Source organism: Gavialis gangeticus, unplaced genomic scaffold (genome assembly GCF_001723915.1).
Source record: "Gavialis gangeticus isolate Ggan-Ray unplaced genomic scaffold, GavGan_comp1, whole genome shotgun sequence".
In the NCBI taxonomy this organism is placed as follows: Eukaryota; Metazoa; Chordata; order Crocodylia; family Gavialidae; genus Gavialis; species Gavialis gangeticus.
Genome location: NW_017729032.1, coordinates 67247962 through 67269297, shown reverse-complemented (window position 1 = coordinate 67269297; position 21336 = coordinate 67247962). Strand labels below are relative to the sequence as shown.

Sequence of the window (21336 nt, the reverse complement as noted above, 5' to 3'; positions counted from 1 at the left end):
TGTGAATACAGAAAAGGGGGGGGGGGGGTGGGAGGCAGGGGAGGACTGTATGTGATTGCCCCAGTCCTCAGGGCTGGCCCGGCCAGCTCCTGTGGTCTCAGCACTGCAGCCAAGAACCATGTGGTGCTAGAGGCCAGCAGGCGGGTGGGGGAGGGGAATGGGGAAATGGCTGCAGCAGGTGGGAGAAAGGGGCAACGAGTGGGTGCGCAGAGCACAGCAATAGCTGGGTGGGAGCACAGGGCCTGCGCAGTGCCCTGGGGCCAGTGCCAGCAGAGCCCAGAGTGGAGCGGCAGGAATGTGGGGCTAGGTTACCAAGGGCTCTATGGAGCTGGGCTGGCTCCCTCCTCTCCCTGCTTAAGTAGCGCAGCCTGGCTTCATAGAGGCCCTGGCAACCCAGCCCCATGTTCTTGCTACCCCACTCTGGGTGCCACCTACCTTGGCCCCAGTGCACCAGCATGAGCCCCACACTCCTGCCCAGCTGTCGCTGTGCTCCACACGCCCGTTCACTGCCTGTTCACCCCACATACCACAGCCATTTCTCCACCTGCCTGCCTGCTGTGCTCTGGCATCATGTGGCTCACAGCTGCAGTCCCAGGACTGCAGGAGCAGCTGGGATGTGGTGCTGGAGCAGTCAGGGGGTGGGGGGGGAAGGAAGCAGCAGGAGAAAGGGCATCAGTGGCAGACGGGGGGCAAGTGGCAGTAAGCAGGAGCACAAAATCCATATCCCCCCACCCCCACAAAGCCACACCCCCCACACTCCCATACCTATTCACCCCCTACAAATCACACACACACACACACACACACACACACACCCACGCACCCCACGTACCCACAAACCTATACCCAACTGCCCACCCACAACCCCCACAATATACAAGAGTAAGTCTTCATTTTAAGCTATTATAATATCACCTCTATGTACAGTACACAAATAGGACAAAAATATTTTTTAAAATGAAAATAACATTGTACTACGTGTTTGATTTTTAGAACATAATTTGGTATTTTTTCTGGTTCAGAGACTGCAAAAACCCTTGCTGAACGGAGTACTTCAGCGGGCAAGGGGAGGGACTTCTGGTGGCAAAGGTCAGGGGTTAGGGCACGGGACTTCCGGTCCCAAGATGGCGACCAGGAGACAGGGCACCTATCAAAGGATGGGGCTACCCATGCAGCCTTCGATGGCTTGCCAAAACTGGATAAGTGGCCCTCCACCCAAAATTATTGCCTGCCCCTGAGATAGGGGAGAAGAAAATGTGATAAGTGGGGAATCTAAAACTAGCCTCTAAGTTATTTTGGCTGCCTGGATCTAGCTATTACAGAACACTAGCCACCTGGAGCTGGCCTAGAAGAAATGCTAAATAAATGAGCTAGTCTAAAATCCTGCCCTCTTTGGGGATTAGGTATCTTACTAACAGCGCTGCACATTAAGTGTTTCCACCTACTTGATGTCCAGGGTGAATAAATGCCTTTTCTTCTCTTCCTTTGTTTCTGTCTCCAGTCCACCAACCCATATCCCACCTGAGTCTAGCTTTTTCCCATACTGCTATGGACATGCTATATTTGTGGAAGGGTTCTTTAACTTTGATGGAATGCCCAGAATGGGGCTTCCTTTATCTGAGTGCTCTTCACACACAAGACTATTTAAATAAGCTCTTCATTCAAAGCCCTGAACAATCTCCAATCTTCATTTAAGAGTTACTTTAGCAAATGTATTCCGGTGGCATCCACTAATTATTGCTTCTTTACAAATATTCTGTGCCTTCCTAAAGGCCCAACAAATCCCTACATTTGGAAATGAACAGTCAGCTGCCTGCTGTCACCTAATCTTCCATCACTCACTATTTACCCCCTTCATACAGCCTAAACTTTGCAAAAAATAAATGCAGAGGTCAAAAGAAAAAGAAAGGTCTTTTAGATTTAAAAAATCACATTTTCCCATCAGTGGATCTACTTCCTGTTTACTATCTGCTAAATTAAGGAGAATAAGGGAAATAAGACCACTTCTTGGTCCTTTGTATGGGAATGATGGGTCCCATGTCTAGGAGACGCGCAAGAAATGTGCATTTAATGCTCAAAAGAAACATGGGGCTGAGGTAAGCATGATTTTTCATGTCACCAAACACACCAATCATTCCAAAACTATTCATAATGGGTGCTGACAGATGTGCTTCTCTCCACTGTAACTCATGGTGATTCACAGAAAGTGCCATGAGTTACAGTAATCCTCCTGACCCAACATACATTTGCTGTTGGGTTGGGAGGGTGAGGGATTAAGCTCCACTTTGGAGCCAATCCAGGAAGAGCTGCATGTCTGCAGCTTCTCTCCCCTAGTCCCCTCTCCCCTGCCCCCTCTGCATCCCAGCTCCGGTGCTGTCTGCATGATGGGAGGGGGAGAAGGGAGGAGAGAGAGCTTGGGCTGGGGTTTGCCCAGCCTGCACTGGAGTGCGAGTGGGTGGATTGGAGCCCTCCATCAGCCCAGCCCTGATCAGACAGAAGTTAATGAAGGTACTCTGCTTTGGAGTACCTTCATCTGAACCATCACATAACAATGATTAATTTGTTGCATGATGGGGCACTTTTAAAGCACTTACAGCCATGTACTTCTGTCAGCACATGGCTGTAGAGCACTTTCAAGGGGCTGATTGCACAACAAAGGCTGTCAGTGCCTTTAAGCATTCTTCTGCTCTGCCAACATATCACTCTGGGAAACCATAACATAATTTAATATCCTTTGGAACTATATATCTCTGAAAAGATGTACTATATTTTTAGGACCAAGTTGTGCAAACTTTAGGCTGTAAACAGATGTTTCATTTGACCTGAGACTGATTGCCCTGGGTTTTGACTCCTATCAAAACAGCTGATTACCTACTTCACTTCTGAAACTGCCTTGATGCTCTTCTGCCAGTAGATGGCCTGGGAGAGCACACAGTATAACAGGATCTTCCTTGAAATTAATTGCAATTAAGTTAAATAAACCACAATTAGTTTACAGGTGCACATAAGGATTGGGATGGGGAGCGGCTGGGGTGAGGATGTTACCACATTTCATCAAACAGTTCACAACTACATGAAGTGGGACATTGCGTATGAACTCTAGGATCCAGGGACAACAACCTTTCTCTGAGGTGAAATGTAATGTTTATTTATAACCTTCCTCACAAAGCAATGTATCCTGGGATTCTACAAACACGCAACCCCATTGTTCCAGTTTAAGCACCTGTGAAGTATCCAAAATAATACTCCCTGCATCATAGGGATTTCCTTTCATTCCAGCAACAAGCTACATGTATGAAGAGCTGCAGCTCTCCTGATCATCTCCCTCCACATGTATGAATATATGAAGAGCTGCAGCTTCCAGGTTTTAACTTAGATCTATCAGAGCTGCCTTAAATGCAGCTGTTTTAACCCCAAGTTGCAACAACCTATTCCTTTCCAACTTAATCCCTTTGCTATTAGTCCACTACTCTTACTTGTCTTGAGTAGAATCTTCCTTTGCAAAATTCTGTTTATCATCCAGGCCCACAAGATAAGCTGGGCAAGAGAACATGGTTGGGGGTATGTTATTGCTTTGCAATATTTGAGATGAGTAACAGCTGCAGAATCTGGGCTTTACAATCAGTATACAAATCCAACTGGCTATTCCCACTACAGAAAAAATAGAAGAAGTACATGCAGCAGGACACTAGGATGCCTGCTACTCTCAGAGCAGAGGCAGAAACCCAGGTGCTGGTTGCTGGAACAACCGGTTAAGGAGGGAATTGACCACACCTGCACCTGGTCAGCCGACTGGAAGGGGTAGGGCCTGACTCCCACATAAATCCCAGGCCTGAGGCCAGAAGGGCAGTTCCCTGCTGGCAGCCAAGGGGTAAGGGAGCTCAGCCGGAGCAAGCAAAGGGGAGAGGCCTGACTGCATGAGCAGCTCCTGATGCTGTTATGGGACAGAGTATTCCCTGGTAGGGATTGAATGATGTTTTAGCCAGGTGGCTTGGATTTTTTTGTAGCCCAGGGGTTGCTGTTTTAACCGGTGGTTTGGGTGAGGCTATTAGGTGATGGAGGAGGCCTCATAGGGGACCCGCAGCAGCGTGGGAACCCCAGCCCCAGAGAGAGGGGGCAGCGAGAAGCCCCAGAGAGAAGGGGCAGTGAGCACCAGTGAGGCACAGTGCGAGACAGGGCCATGGAGAGCCCAAGCACCAGTGAAGGCACAGTGCCTGACAGGGCTGTGGAGAGTCTGAGCGCCAGGAAGATGCAGAGCGAGACAGAATGAGATAGGGCTGTGGAAAGCCCAGGGAGGACAAGGGGAGGGCCAAATTACAACAAGGCCCAGATCAAACCACGTCAGTATCATCTGTGAAGCTTGGGCTGCGGTGTAGAGGAGGAAAAGGAGACGCAGATAGCACCCCTTGGCACTGAGGCAATAAATGGGAAGTTTCCCACTAATTAACATCCATTAATTAATTAAGATCAAGGCATGGCAAGCGAGAAGGCAGGCAGTTGGCCCATAACAGGAGGACAGGGTCACCGATAGGGGGACTCCAGAAGAGGCACTCCTGTCACAGTACAGTTAAGGTGAGGTGCCAGTAAACTAATAGCATTTACCCAGCATATATATTTGTATGCATGCGGTGAGTTCAATATGTCTGCTTTCAAACCTGTATGTTTTGACTGTGCCAGCATATTGTAGTTATCACCTTGTTCACATATATGCAACACTGAAAGAAAGAGTCTGAATGTTTGGCTCATAGGATACTTTATTTGGAGAGACTTTCCATATCACTGTATATTTACTCTTTATTAAGGCAATTTCATGGAGGAAAAGAAGAGAGTGTCAGGATAAGTTGACAAGATTGCATTAAGGCATTTTACTACAGTAGAACCCATGTCATGAATACAACAATAAGCAACACACACTAAGGAGCAGATTCAGTGCAGTGTGTTTCATTGATTCTCAACAAATAAAGGTAGATTTTCAAGTGGGATAAAACTGACAGAGCTTTGCTGTTAACTGATGTCCCTCAGTTAAGGATCTGAGCACTAAATACATCACTCAGGCATATGGTTGGTTAGGTTAAGCACCTTCTTCACTGAATCAGGCTTCTCATCTGTTTCTGTGGCATGCCATCAATTGTCAGCAAGCCTGTTTAGGTTGTTAACAGGATTCAGTTATTGTTCACTTCATCCAGTTGACACTGTATGGCCCTTTGCTCCCTTCATTTGCATCTCTGCTTTATTATTGTTTCCAAATGAATTTCCTTAGTTTGCATTGCAGTTTTCATTTGAAGAAAACTATTGTTTTGCAATATGCTTATTGTTAAAACATGTCATGAAATTATAAAATTATAAAAATTAGTTGATACCTTCCACAATGTGGGCTGCAAAGGTTTCTGAGGCCCTGGTTGTGATGCTGTTACTCAAAGAGTAATATCTTTACCCTGTAAGCAGTCCCACCAGTGTCAAAAGGACTATTCATACTACACAGTTTGAGTGAGACCCTTAATTAGCTATCTTTTCTTTCCGCAAGAGTTTCCCAACTCAGAGGATTCTACTATCCCAGAAAAATAAACACTACTCTGCATTGGCTGGCTTTGTAGTGCAAGGTGCTAACCAAAGGAAAGCATGGGATAAACATCATCAGAAGTACAAATGCATTATTAATTGTAACAGAACAAATGCAACCTTTCAAAATCCTGAAGACTGTCTACTTGATCATGCCTCTCAAGGTAAAACCTCCAGGTGACCTCTAGAAAACACATTTGATACTCAACTGTTACCAGTAAATTCCCTGCTGTTTGGAAGCATATTAAGAAGTATGAAATAGCTACGCCTAGGCAAGGCAAACTGGGCAAAGAAATTAATCACATTATTGTTCAGAACAGAACATCGTAGATTATTTTGCAGAGTATATATGTCAACTTTTGTATGTTTTGGAACCTTGTCTAGCATTCTTGCCTTAGAAAGTATGAAGAATCTGCATGTGTCCTTGACAACAAGAAGAGCATTCAGTCTGAAGGAGTCAGGGGGTGTATACCAGCCATTCATACAAGTCTTTTGTGGTTTAAACTCTCTTCATTCCTTTTCCCATAAGGCAAGCAAACACAGTCATGACCATTTTTGGTTTTACTTCAACCAGGTCTTCTGGCAGGGCATAGACTCTTGCTCCAATTTTTCTTGCCATAGAGATGGCATATCTATAAAGGTGGGAAAATGAAGAGAAATGTAAGAAGCAGGATCAGTGTTCATTTGTTTAGCAAGTTCTAGTTTAGCATACTAGAGCTGGCCAGGAACTTTCTGTCAAAATGATTTTCCATCAGAAAAACACTGATTTGTCAAAACTTAAGTTTTCTTCAGCAATGTATGTAGTTCCATTCTGTGGTCTAATAAATGTCTAGTCTCCCATATCCTAGGTTAGTGCCCTCTGAGGGAAGGAGTGTGGGATATTGCAAAATAGGCTCACATTTTAGAACAGTATGCAAAATCTATTACTTCCCTCCCTGATCTCCCAGGGAGATCTTTGCTGAGGGAAAACTCTTGCTAGCAATAAAGGGCCAAATTCTGCCCCTACTAGTTTTGGACACTTATATACATGATGGGGATTTAGTCCTTCAGGTTGCATTCTATGCCTCCAAAATTGAAATGGTGACCTTTTAATTGAAACCTACCCCATCACTGTATATATGTGATTGTCCTGATGGCCACAGGTGCCTACTGAAGGCAGAAGTGGTGAGGGGGTTCACAAAAGAATGGCCAGAGGGGTACAGGGAAACTTACAATAATATTTAAATTGATGCTACATAAAGACAAAAACTATTAGCCATTTGTTTTCCTGAATTGTGTTTGATGCAACCACAAAGACTTCACTAAGGTCGCAGTACACATGACAATGTTCCGACGTACATGTGATGAAAAATTCCCTGTGTGTGGCTTACTGGCATCACACATTATATGTATGGAAGTTTTGGGGGTTTGAAATGAGTATGCATCATTGCAAACTAAATTACATTCTGATGTAGTTTAGTTTGCAACATTGCGATCTGGAAAGATGGAGAAAGGGCCTGTGTGGAGGGAAGCAAATGCCAGGCATGAGGGAAAGAAGCAGAACAGTAGGGGGAGAGAGATGAACTGCTGAGAAACAGAGGAGATGGCAGGATTAGAGAACAGACCACTCCATTATATTACAGGCAGCTAAAGCAGAGCAATACTTTAGCCCTCCCATGTGGGCTATTGCTGTAGTGGCCACAGGGATGTTGCTGATTATAACTGGGAAAGGAATCATGACTTAGATGGGTGGTGATCTGTGCAGCTGTGAATGGAAGGAGAGAAGGTCTACAAGGCTGTTGTCCTAAAGGTGCACTTCACACTTGGAGAGAATTCACACCCGCACAAATGGTGCTTATAGGTTGAATTTCCTTCAGTCCCACCTCTCTTCTGATTGTGCCCCTCATTTCACCTTTGTGCAAACAAGGAAGAATACCATCTAATTTCACAGCTGGCTGCTGAAGCATTTTTATATATCTGGCATTATTACCTGATCTTAGAATTTTTTTTAATTTAATAAGAGGAAATATGAGCTTAAGAAGGAAAGTAGTTATGAGCTCATCAAGGGATTGTAAAGCAAGAACTATAGCAGCATTCACTTAATTTCCATTAGCAACTTTTTTTTCTATCTTTTTCCCTAGGTACTTCTTGCTTCCAAGGTAGTTCTTACTTGCAGACACAGGGAGTGCTAACAACTGTGTCATAAGAGTAACTTAAAAGCAATGCAACGAGAGCCTGATTTGGTATACTAGGGACAGCATGCATGCCACAAGTGGCACAGGCAGCTTGTGTGTGTGGCAAATGGCAGATCAGGAAGAGGACAGGTAGCACAACAGCAGATAGGACAGGAAGCAGAAAGCAGAGCAACAGATTGGGCAGAAGATGGGTGTTGGAATGGCACTTGGGGTGGATATGGGGCTAATTTGTGTCATGCCTGCCAAAAAGGTTAGCCCCCACATGGTAAACCCTTCATGTGGTCGCATAGTTCAGACTTACTTAGCATTATTGAGCTTCTCATCATCATCTAGGTCCTCTGTTTTCAGAAGGTCATATTTGATAGAACCTGGCTGAATAGCATCAATGAGATCCAGGACTGGCATGCTTGTGCTTATTTTGGAGTCCTGAAAGGGGGGAAAATAAAGTTAGATGCACAGACTGACGGAGTTTCTACTCAGCCATAACCAAGCTCAAGGGAGTGGATGACTGCTCAGAGCAGTGGTTCTCAACCATTTAAAATTCAAGGCACTCCTCCATAACTTTTGCGGATTGAGAGACACCCCATTCAAAAACTAACAGATTTATTGCAGTGCCTACCTCCTTGCAGAGGGGCCAGGCAGGAACCTAAGCCTGAACTTATCAACTCATCTCTTCACACCCAGTTTCTCTCTCCACACCTTGCAGCACCCTTCAAAGGATCATGCTCCCCATCTTGGATTTCCTTACCCCATCCCAATTTTCCTTAACTATAGTATGGTCAACCTAATCTTGCAGCACATCAGGATGCCCCAGCATCCTGGTTGAGAATCACTGGCTTAGTGGTTCACTGGTCACTGTTTATTATATATTTGGTTTGATTTTTAGTCTAGGTTGGATTCAACAGGCCTTCTCTTTACATAGTGTACATTGCCAATTCACATCAGATAAAGATTGGGCCTAGGACTTTCTCCAGATATGTCAACAAGACTGTAAACCCTCTGGGATGGAGGCTACAAGGAAGGTAGAAAGTGGCCCAGAAATTCAATCTGAGTGTTAAAAGTGAACTTTTTGAAGAGGGGCCCTTTGGTTGGGACTCAGCGGATCAGGGACCCCTAAAGTTACTGCTGTACCAGTGGCTACTGGTACAGTTTTAGCTACTGGAAAAACACCTGGTTTGGAAAAGTACTGTGGAGTAAGAATGGCTTGATATAATTTCCAACACAGAAGACTATAAACAAGACTGGTGGGCTAAGGAAGGAGATGCCATTACCCTTCCTTGGAAACCATATAAAACAGCAGTATACCTGTAACCGTAAGGGTCTCATGACATCCATATAAAGGAAAACCATACCTTGAAGCTAGAGATGGTTGAACATTTCCCAGCTTCAGTCAGTGTTTCATTTACCCAGTTGACAATAATTTCATCATTGACCTTCTGCCCACCACCTATGTCTTCAAGGATACTCAGCGTATACCTTAACAAAAAATATAAAATGTCTGTTGGTTCATACTCAAAAGTGTGAAGCCACATCGTACATGTAAAACCTTGCAAGGCCAAACCCTACAGTCCTCACTCACACTTAGTTATATCTCTTTCAGTAGATTAAGTTATACAGGGCTCTGTCTCATTATACTAAGGCTCCTTGACACTGCTCTGGCAAAGTCAAGGAGTTTTAGGGTAGCACAGGTGACTATTATAGCCACTGTAAGTGTGCTATATATGGCCAGAGGGTGCAAAAAGACTCTTATGTGAACGATGAAGGCCCACAGTACCTACAAAGAAATCACAGATTCATGAATTTCAGGACCAGAAGGGACATTTATGATCACTTAGTCTGTTCTCCTGCATAATAGGAGCTGCAAAGCCTCAGCAGTTGCCTTTGTATCAAGCCCACAATTTGGTTTCTGCTACAACGTGAATTTTAGGAAGGCATATTATCTTGATTAAAAGATGAAATATAGACAACAGAGATAATAATAGTATTGATCTATCTCCTCCCTGAGGAATGCTGACACCCCATTCCTTCCTATGTAGTATATCAGTAACACGGAAGCAATATGGGTAAAGGCTGACTACTGTACCTTCTCATTAACTGCCAGATCAAGGCAAGAGTTAGTGTACGATTTCCTTCATTGAGATCTTGCCCAGCAATTCCAACGAGGGAAAACTTGGCTTGATTCTTTCCCAGCTCCACTGCATAGTTGCAGTTTTCAAGCTGTCAGTAACAGATATAGTCAGTATCTTTAAAAATATGGGGAGGAACAAACATCTTTAAAGGAATCCATTGCTATCTGCAACTGTTGTAAAGGATGAGTCAGATCCGGCAAATGGATTCATACAGGCAGACCATCCTGTGGGCTTCTGTGTGAGTATTATATTGGGGTTTGAGTACTTTCAGGATCTAGCTCATAACATCTATGGGAAGCTTTGGCCCCTACAGAAATACTACAGTGTACTAGAGTGTTTCATCAGAACTTAAATGACACCAAACACACTGGGAAATAAAGCAATACAATTTGCAGCACTCTAAGGTAGCCCCTGTACTATCTTCTGTTGTTGTGCAAAACGGCACCATTCCATTTCGACTTGTGTTTCAACAGCATTTCATTTTGAATTTAATTTTGATTTGAAACTACTGTTCCATTTCATTTTGTAAAAACAGTACCACTGTTCTGACGCTGTTTCAAGTTTTGCCCATAAGCTATAATGGAGAAGCTCAAAACAACTTCTCTCATCCAGCAGGCAGATCGGGGGCACACAACCCTGGGAGGGCTGTGGGGGCTATGCCAGTCCTCCCAGGGTTATGGACCCCCTATCTGCCTGCCAGATGAGGGAGGGAAGCTGAGTGCTGCTGCCTGAACTGAGCCCCATTGCTTAGTTCCCCTCCCCAGTGCTGCGATCCTTTGGGCTGGGGAGGGCAACTAAGCCTGACTGCTCAGTTCTCCTCCACAGCGCTGTGATTGCTTGGGCTGGGGAAGGCAACTCAGCCCAGTTGAGCTGAGTTCCCCTCCCCAGCACTACCATGGAGCTCAGTGCCCTTCCCCAGCCCATCATAGTGCTGAGCTCAGCTGGGCTGAGTTGCCTTCCCCAGCCTAATGGATCAAAGTACTGGGGAGGGGAACTGAGCAATCAGTCTCAGTTCCCTTCCTCAGCCCTATTCTAGTGCTGGGGAGGGGAACTCAATCGGGCTGCTTCAAAACTCGAAAAGTTTCAAAACTTTGAAACATTTCAACTGCCCTCGTGTTTTTTCAAGGCTATTTTCAAGCCCTTTGTTTCATTTCAATTTCGCTGTTTCAAGCTTGAAATGAGTCAAAACAGTGTTAAAACGAAACAGCCGGTTAAATTTTGCACAGCCCTACTGTCTTCCTTCTCTTACCTAGTAAGGTAGCACTATTCTGGGACAATAACTGGGGTTTTCAATGTGAAGTGAGTCCCAGAATTTTAATGTTTTAGGTGATTTAGGTACCCTGCTCTGCCTCATTTACTAATAGCTTGAAAATGTTCTTGGCCAATACACCTCATGCTGAGAGAAAACTGGGCACTTAGTGGATGTCCAACAGGGAACTTTCTCCCAGGTCATGAGGCATCTAGGCCACAAACATTTAATATCTGCTCCTCTGTTAGAAGACACAATGACAGAGCAGATGAGGTATTTCATGATGGACTCAGAAGTATGTTTGCACCTTTCTCTGGATTTATGCCAAAGGTCAGTCTAACTGTGTGTGAGGGTCAAGCTGATGAACCAGACAGCCGGATGTGATGTGATGCATCGCTCACTTGTGTGCTGTTAGCTACAGACACCAGTGGACTTAGCCCCACTAGTCTGATTAGCTGCCTAGGCTCAGCACAGACCTTGGGCTTTGACTTATTCTACTGATGTGGAGGGAGATGATCAGGAGAGCTGGAATAATCATGGATATGTATTGTAACTTGTAGGCTGAATACGGCAAAATTATTTAAAGAATCGGGGGGTTTTAATGTAGATTGAAAACATTAAATATATTTACATCTCAAATAGTATTCAAATCTCTACAGAGCTAGTGAGCTGAATTTATTAACAAAGGGAAGGGAAATATTCATGGAATACACAGTAGAAATATAATTTGATCAGGTCTCCTTGTGACTTGAGAGTAACATGCAGTTATGCATGCAAATGCCTATGTATTTCCCTGCCACATATAAATTATTATGTGCACTCAGTAACACAGGAAAGCATTTAAGCATGTGCTTAACTCTAGGCACAAAACAGTACCAGTTGACTTCAGTGGGATGGCTCATAGATGCTTAGTTTTAAGCATGTGCTGTAGTATTTGGTACAGCTACAACATCACTCTTACAATACTGCTGATTCAAATGACATCTCAACATGTTGCAAGACTGATTGGTAAATAAGTGTAGTTGCAATACTGCATACATGCGGAAGGAGTATAGGCCATAAACTCTTTGTAAATGTATTCCTGTAACAGAGATATCAGACTTTACTGTTCTACTGCTGAATAAGGACTCAATTCCATTTTGAAGTATGTGCAGTCATTCATTAATCAATGAGTGTGGTTCCAGCACTTTAAAAGAAATGGTATGGATATCTGTGTATTGTTAAAAAAAAAGTCACATCAAGTTTTTGTACCTTCTTCATGTTGCCACCCAGTTTAGGATAAGGTGGTTTGTTCACTCTGTTCCAGTCTACTGGCACTTTAATCTTTTCATAAAGCTGGAAGATAACCAGGGCATCTGACAGGTCACTGAAAAAAAAATTAAAATATACATCACCTTATAAATGATGTGGCAAGGAATCACACTTAAACATCAGTAGAATTCATCTCATTTTCCTAAAGGATAAAACTTGAGCATGCATTTCCATGTTCTCAATGAACAAGTTTTTCCTTCAGGTGTAAATTACATTTATTTATCTCAAGGACATAAGATAAATTTTCTTACCTGTATAAATGATTTACACGTGGATTAACACCCAGAGAGTTCATCCAGTTCCTAAAAGTCCTCTCTTCCCTTGTTTCACCTAAAATGATAGCAATATCAATCAACACTTCTGCAAAACTCAACTCTACAGTGAAATAACCATTTTGCAAAAATGAAATCACATATAAAAAAACCTATAGTGTACTGAAAACATTTGTAGAATGAAAGATTAACTGGCATGTGAATTAAGAGTACTAAACAGTAGGTAAGATTCTGTACATGCCACACGTGTTTTAGCATTTGGGCCAAATTCCCTTAAAAATATTGAAAAAAATTCAAATTTACCTTATCTGAGAAGGTTTAGTACAAGCTTTTGAGGACATTCAGTTACAATCCTTAGCAAACATCTCACACGGAGCTGAGCATTCTGTCATGAGTCAGGAAAATATTTAAGCACATGCTTAACACAAAAACAGGTCCAGTTGACTTCAGTAGGATGGCTCACATGCTTAACTTCCAACATGTGCTACAGTATTTTGTTGATTCAAGTGATAGAGCTTGGCACCTTGCAAAGCTGAGCTGCTACCTCAGACTTTGTTTAAAACAACACTTTGCTGTTGCTAACTGCACAACTAAGATTTCACAGATGTGTCAGACTGAGCCTGTGCAAAAACTACTTTCTTCTTGAATATAACGATGTACCCTAAATGTTTTTTCCAGGACACAAACGGTTTGATCCTGGAACAAGTGTTTGGGGAGAGCCTACACTGGTGTTATGGTTTTATTTAGTGCTAAGTGATAGCCAATTCACTTAAGGTTGGATGATTGTGAATGCTAGAACAAACCCCAGACACATGAAAAGTCAAACAAAGCCTTCCAAAGAACAGGAAGTCAACTACATCTGAAACTGGATGCAAGTAATGCAGCCATATCCCCTCCTGAAATCTTCCTTAGCTCTTGTTGCATTGAAGACATGTCTGGGAAAAGTTGGGCTAATAGAAGTTATCCAACCAAGTCTCAGTTACGAGAGTCTTCAGTCTAATGCCATATATTCTTTGTACTTGCTTTACCTTCAATAGAACTCCAGTCAATATCCTGGTTCTCTGGCTTATGGAGGGCAGGATATTTATTGAAGAGGTTGGCAATGAAAGCCAAGTTTAACTTTGGGTTGCCACGGACTACATCTGTGGCTGTGACAAACTGCCGGCAGCCTAGTTTCTCTGCCTGCTGCAACATACATTCTGCCCTCTGGATGTCATCCTTCTCCTGTGTTGACAAAACAAATATCAAATGCCTGAGTCAGCAAAAATATTTGTTGCTGACTTCTACTGAAATACCACACACACATATATATACACATGTAACTACTGTAGATTTGCACATAAAAGCTTTACAAATTAAAGCATATTCTTGGTTCAGTGCATATTTTTCCTTTTCCATGTACATATCACAAGCCAATATTTGCAGATTGCTTTTACCTAAAATCAGTATCTTGCTATATTACAATGATTTTCTAACTATTACGTCATAAGGTTAATATAGGAAAAGTCAAGGAGAATTCAGATACATTTTCATGAAAATGTAATAGGATGAACATTGATAGTGTATCTAACTGGTTCATTGGCTGGAAAAGATTAAGTGATAACTCATGTTCTCTGATATTTTATCATCATTAAAAACATCAAAGCTAAATAGCATTTAAATTCTGTATATTTGTTTTTTTGATTGCAAGACTGCATTGCATTGGAAAATTTGGCCTGCTTCTTCTAGTATTACACTACATCTCAAAGTTTCCTCATTACTGTAAGTAAAAGACATTAAAATATAAGTGTGCATTCTTTATTTCTATGATCTTACCCTTAATCCTGACATGTCAATAGCAATAGCTGGAATGCCTTCTTCATCTCCCTTTGGGGCAACTTGGTCCAGCAAATGGTAATAAGCTCTGGAGTCCTGAGACACAGTAAGAAATTAAAGGTGTTTACAGAAGTGTGGAGGAAAAGTTACAAGTAAAGCTTGGTTTTGTATGCCAGTGTTTCCCATGAACAATGGGTGAGGTGGCTTTCTTTGTATTACATCAACCATTTGACAACATAATTAAATTAATAAAGCTGGAAACATTTAACCATTTACATTTTATGCTGCATTGTTTTATAAAGCAATGGAAATACTAAATACAGAAAAGCTGGAAGCATTAAAAAAGTACTATGTATAAGTTTCATTTGAGAAGGGGAAAGGCTAGAATTGATTTAAGGGTAATATGTTCAGTAAGAGATATGAAAAATATACCTTTACAATGCTCTGGAAGTCGGTCAGCTAAAGGTTTAGTAAAAGAATAGACAGAAAGGCGAAAGCAGAAGTTTAAGGCAGAGTTTAAAGAAATATTAAAATAGTTACAAAAGAGAAAGCAAAGTTTTCAAGGACAAACGTGAAAGCAAACAACAATTAACAAGCATTTTTCAAGCAAAAGGCTAGAACAAGACACAGATTTAATCCATGTGTGGATCCATGTGTGGAAAATATCAGTTTTGTTTAAGCAATCGTTATAAGCATGATTGAGACCCTTCAAATAAAAATTCAGATGACATTTTTTAAAAAGCAGGTTGAGAAATTGTTAATAATTTGAGCAATAGAAAGTCAATAGTCCAAATTTTGCAAACCTTTACTTTCAAGATTTATTCTAATTTGTACACTAGTTCCATTTCTTCACAAATGTTTCTCTGCATGCCTGCATACATTATAGAACATGCATATTTATAGAAGAAGCAATTCTGAGAGACGCATGTAATAAGTGGATGATAGCAAATAATCGAGGCTGAAATTTTGGCCACACTGATGTCTATGTGTACATTTTGCTTTTCAGAACTGACAATGATATGATATAAAATGTAGGCTATCACCTTCATGTGCTTAACTGGTTGTTCTGTAGTTTAAGCACAATGTTGGATTCAGTGGATCTACACTTGCTCTGTGCATCCTTTCTGCACATAGAGGGCACATCTATAGAGACGCTGACTATGGAGCTGCCTAATTAGCTCTGCAGTAAATGTCTCAGCACCTACACGTGTCGCTCTATTAGATCGTAGAAAACTAATAAACTCCGCAGCAGGTTACTACTTGGAAATACAAGTGCTAACCTGCCACAGAGTTTTTTACTCCACAGCAGCACACACGTAGACACTGATGTGGCTGGCTGAGGCACGAGAGTGCTTCAGTGCAGTGGCTGTCTACTGGCTAGCCCTGCACTGAAACACCCTTGTGCCCTAGCCAGCTCCTCTGAAGCCCACTGAGCCAGGTCAGAGCAGCCCCAGGCTGGTAAGCTGACTCCTCCAGGCCTCCTGCCAGCCAGGGCTGCTCCAACCCAGTTCAACACACTGTGGTCCCAGGCTCACATTCAAATGGCACGCCCCGGAGCAATAAACTCCAGTATGATAGATACATGTGCCAGAGTTTATTGCTGTGCATTAATAGCATGTATAGACATGCCCAGTTGGTAGCCTGCACACGTGCCTGGGAGAAAAAGAATCACCCAGGCATAGGTAGAAGGCCAGATATGTCCCCAAAAGCCAAGGGGGACCTTCTTACTTTTCAGCTCATTAAGCTACTAGTTAAGGCACTTGCCCAGGAAATACAGGTTGTAGGGACCCCTCACCCAGAGAAATTGTGAAACTGAATCTCTCTCTTCTCAGCAGGTGGTACAGGTTCAAAGTGCATTTGGGTGAGAAGCAGGTCCTTCTAATTTTGGCAGGTATGTGTGCAGGATGAATCCATACTGCCACAGGTGAAAATAGAATCCAAACTGAGCATAAGTACCACAAACTACAGTTACACACCACTATATAAATACTATTTGGGTGCGTCAACATGACAAGATACCTGAGCAGTGCCTAACTCTACTGCGCAGTACTGTGCAGGGCAAAAACCATGTTAATATGCCACGGTACAGTAGCATTAGGCTACTGTGCAGTTGGCATCACTAAAAAGCCATGTACTGGCGCTACTGCGCAGTAGCGCCAGTTACTACATATTGATTTAGTACTTGGTTATACAAATACTAAACTTAATGTGCTGTAACTACAGTGCATTAATGAACATGTAGATACACCCCTGGAGTACAAAGTGGGGAAATAGAGTTTAGCCTCAAGCTGCATGAAATTCCTCTCTCTAGCCTGCTTATAGAAACCTGAGAAAGATTCGTCCCATGGCCCTTCTACATAAAAAAGAAACATCTTTTGCATTAAAAAAATATATTGAGTGCCAAGGAAATTATATGCATGAGGTAAATGGAGGATCAGACTCCAAATATTTCACTTTGTCTTCCTATTATTATTGGTTATTTATATTTAATATGCAATCTTTATAATTCATGTGTTAGGCCTTCTGCTGGTCCTAAAGCCAGTGGCAAGGTTCTGCTTAGTTACAGCTAGCCAAGTGGTGCCAAAACCTGGCTTGAAACTGCTGCAACAAAAGGAGGAAAGGTTATCTTAGTAAAATAATATGGATTTCTCACTGGCAATCACAGACAAGTTTTTAGTGTCTTTCATGTTTGATTTGGATTATGAAAATGGCTGTCGGAGATGGGAGAAATAGGCCCAGGAAGTGGTACTGGATTATGAAACTTTTCATTTACTGGTCACATGTAGTCTGTGTTAATCCATTCAACTGAATGGAAGGATTCCTGTTGACTTCAATGAGTTCTAGAGTAGGACCTTACTGACTAAAGGTCACTGCCATCTCTGCAATGGCATATCAGAAAGGAGTGTGGGGGGGTGTTGTTTTTCCCCCCAATTCATCTACCTGTTAAGGAAAAAGTCCATTAATGTTTAAGCCTAGCCGAAATTGAAAGTTGCAATTCCATGGCTTTGAAGTATTCCAAATGTACTGTTTAGGCTGTCACAGCGCTAGTCCTACACACACTCTCCACAGGATTCCTTTTAATCAAAGGAGCAGTTATGTTGACTCAGAAGTTTCTCAAGAAGCCTATCATTAAGTGTTTTTAAAAGTGGAACCTGAGCCATCATTTTTGGATAAACAAGCCAAGGTAAAGGAGGCTGCACTGACACTGGGGATCACTGTTTTTGCTGTAGTTGATTGCCATTTTTTATACCTTGATGTCTGTACTGAAGTTGTTGATTTTGTTGCATCCAGCATTCTCCAGGTGATAGTTAGCCCATCTCAGCAGCAGTTCCTCTGGGGATAATTTCATCAGATCCTCTAGGCTCTCTCCTTCCCGCAGAAGGGCAATCAAAGCTAGGCAAGCACAAAATTGAAAGAAAATCAAATATCAGGTATAAGAATACAGAGGCTTTTAATGTATCTGTCCTAACATACTCTACTGTGCAAACATAAGCTCTTGCTCTCACTGGGGCATAACACAACTGATATGTGTTTAAGAAGCTTTAGTGGGGTCCCCCAAGGCTCTGTCCTTGGACCCATATTGTTCAACATCTTCATTAATGATGTGGACATTGGAGTCAGGAGTGGACTGGCCAAGTTCGCCGATGACACCAAACTTTGGGGCAAAGCATCCACGCCAGAAGACAAGCGAGTGATCCAGGCTGACCTGGACAGGCTCAGCAAATGGATGGACAAGAACCTGATGGTGTTTAACACCGAAAAATGCAAGGTTCTCCACCTTGGGAGGAAAAACCATCCTTATAGGCTCAGCAGTGCTACGCTGGCTAGCACTATGGAAGAAAGAGACTTGGGGGTCATCATTGACCACAAGATGAACATGAGCCTGCAACGCGATGCTGTGGCTACTAAAGCGACCAAAACGCTGGCTTGCATCCGTAGATGCTTCTCAAGCAAATCCTGGGACGTCATTCTCCCCTTGTACTTGGCCTTGGTGAGGCCACAGCTGGAGTACTGCATTCAATTTTGGGCTCCACAATTCAAAAAGGATGTGGAGAAGCTTGAGAAAGTCCAGAGAGCGCATGATCAGAGGTCAGGAAAACAGACCTTACAACGACAGGCTGAGAGCCATGGGGCTCTTTAGCCTGGAAAAGCGCAGGCTCGGGGTGATCTGATGGCCACCTATAAGTTTATCAGGGTGACCACCAGGATCTGGGGGAACGTTTGTTCACCAGAGCGCCCCAAGGGATGACAAGGTCGAACGGTCATAAACTACTGCGAGACCGTTTCAGGCTGGACATAAGGAAGAATTTCTTTACTGTCCAAGCCCCCAAGGTCTGGAACAGCCTGCCATCAGAGGTGGTTCAAGCACCTACATTGAACACCTTCAAGAGCAAATTGGATGCTTATCTTGCTAGGATCCTATGACCCCAGCTGACTTCCTGCCCTTTGAGCAGGGGGGCTGGACTCGATCTTCTGAGGTCCCTTCCAGCCTTTATGTCTATGTCTATGTCTAAAAACAAAACCCATCCCCTGGTGAAACCCTCATATTATTGGTAAGATACTGATTTGATTGTATAGTTTTGCTGACTACCTTGTCCTGTTCTTATCCTGTACCTTGAGCTGTGTTTTGTTATAATTGCTTGCATACTTAATTGCCAAAAGCCACCCTGAGTTAGATCTTGCCAAGGAAGTAAAAACAAATAGCTAAAGATTCTTCCAACCATGTAAATAAAAATAGAGGATGCAGAAAGAAGTGTGTGTCTATAAACTGCAGCTGGAGTACAGATTAAAGATTATATAGGTATGACTCAAAAGCTAAATGAATACTTTCTCTAAATTTGCAGTAAGGACAATGTTGTTGAAACTGGGGGCACAGACAGGATGGCTAATGGGAATGGAGATACAGAAATGGAAAACACCAGATCTGAGGTTAAAGTAACACTCAAAGAGCTTTATGTGCTCAAGTCATGGGGATGAGATAACATTCATTCTAGGATTCTGAACTGGCATATGGCATTGCAGGCTTGGTAGCAAGGCCTTTTAATAAATCTATCAAATCAGAGGAGGTATCACCTGACTCAAATGTAGTACCTATTTTGAAGTAGGGAAGGGAGAAAATGATCTTGGCAACTATGGCTCCATCAGTCTGACTCTATAATATACCAGAGCTTAAAAGGAAGCCTTGAAGGAAAGAGCAATTAAAGACAGGGACATAAAAGGGAAAATGGACAAAATGCCAAAGGCAGATGGTGCTGGAGTAACCTGATATATTTATTTGATAACTGATTTTCTAGAGAAAAGACATGAAGTGAAACTAATATCCATTGACTTCAGTAAAACATTTGACACAGTGGCTTATGGGAAATAATTAGTTGAGCTGGAAAAGATGAGAATTAGAAAATCTCTAAGGGGAGTGAGGTAGTGGCTAAAGAGGAGATACCAATTCGTAATGTTGAAAAGTTCAGTATTGGGCTGGAGAAGATAAACCCTTGAGGAACTCCTTCAGTTATCTTGACATCAGCCATGTTTACTGTTTTCCTTAATGATACTGGCATGTAAAATATCAGCATGCTACTGAAATCTGCTGATGTAATCTGCTTGGTTGGATACATGTGTGGAAAATATCAGTTTTATTTAGGAAATCATTATAAGCATGACTGAGACCCTTCAAATAAAAATTCAGATGACTCCCTCCCAAAGTGGGAGTCATCCTCAATGCACAGGATGACTGGATTCCCAAACAGGAAGAATACAGTGACATTTAGGCATGGGCAAAGTTTGACTTGTACAATATGAGGGAATAAAGGGACCCATGGGCCAGACACAGCCAGATGCATACAGCACTAGCTAAGAATCCCACAGTGGTCGGCACATAAACCAGGCTTGGCCCCATGCACCCTCCCTAGCCTCTGCCAATGCTTTCAGAGCTGAGTAAGAGAAATGGGCCAAAGTTCAGTAGCACTTAAGTACAAGGTCATGCACACAGAGACTAAGAACAAAAATTTCTGCTATGATATGGGGGTCATCAGTTGGAGATGACAGACAAGGAGAAAGACCTTACAAATTAGTCAGTCACAGGATAACTATGAGGTACTAGCATGATGCTGCCAAGAAAAAGGGCAATGCAAACCCAGGATCTTATTTGGGTGAGGAATTTCCAGTAGAAAAAGGGAAGGAGCACAAGCCACTGAAAGGCACTGTGTAGTTTGGATGTGCGAAACGGGCCATATTTGATTCAGATTCGGATTCAGCCTGATTTGATTCATTGATTCAGATCACTATCCTGATTTGATTAGGTCAAATCTGAATCTGAAGATTCAATTCTGATTCAGAGAATCAGCATAGACACAACTTTATGTTTTTTCTACATACCTCATGGTACTAGGTGGTTTCATAATTTCATAGTTTCTAGGGTCGGAAGGAACCTGAGCAGATCATCGAGTCCAACCCCCTACCATGGCAGGAAAGAGTACTGGTGTACCCCAGTAAGGTGTACATCTAGCCTCCTCTTAAAGACCCCTAGGGTAGGAGCCAGCACCACTTCTCTTGGAAGTTGGTTCCAGATCCTAGCCGCCTTGACCGTGAAGTAGCACCTCCTGATATCTAGCCTAAATCTACCCGCTGCCAGCTTGTGACTGTTATTCCTGGTCACTCCTGGTAGTGCTCGGGGGAACAGGGACTTCCCCAGTGCCTGCTGGTCCCCTCTGACTAGTTTGTAACAGGCCACTAGATCCCCCCTCAGCCTTCTCTTGTGGAGGCTGAACAGGTTCAGGTCCCTGAGCCTCTCTTCGTAGGGCCTGCCCTGCTGCCCCCTGATCATGCGAGTG

The 21336-nt window shown here is 42.9% G+C and overlaps 1 protein-coding gene across 2 annotated transcripts in view; it reads right to left on the bottom strand.

Moving 5' to 3' along the window:
* Positions 1 to 4734: 4734 nt before the first annotated feature.
* LCP1 (lymphocyte cytosolic protein 1) overlaps positions 4735 to 21336 on the bottom strand; it is a 75738-nt gene continuing 59136 nt past the window's right edge. For both annotated transcript variants that reach the window (XM_019525120.1, XM_019525119.1), the window contains exons 8-16: positions 17760 to 17902; positions 14510 to 14605; positions 13723 to 13918; positions 12674 to 12752; positions 12363 to 12477; positions 9817 to 9950; positions 9086 to 9209; positions 8035 to 8159; positions 4735 to 6191 (exon numbers count right to left, since the gene is read on the bottom strand). In XM_019525120.1, coding sequence (XP_019380665.1) covers positions 6059 to 6191; positions 8035 to 8159; positions 9086 to 9209; positions 9817 to 9950; positions 12363 to 12477; positions 12674 to 12752; positions 13723 to 13918; positions 14510 to 14605; positions 17760 to 17902 — 1145 coding nt within the window. In that variant the 3' untranslated portion in view covers positions 4735 to 6058. The remainder of the gene's footprint in view (positions 6192 to 8034; positions 8160 to 9085; positions 9210 to 9816; positions 9951 to 12362; positions 12478 to 12673; positions 12753 to 13722; positions 13919 to 14509; positions 14606 to 17759; positions 17903 to 21336) is intronic.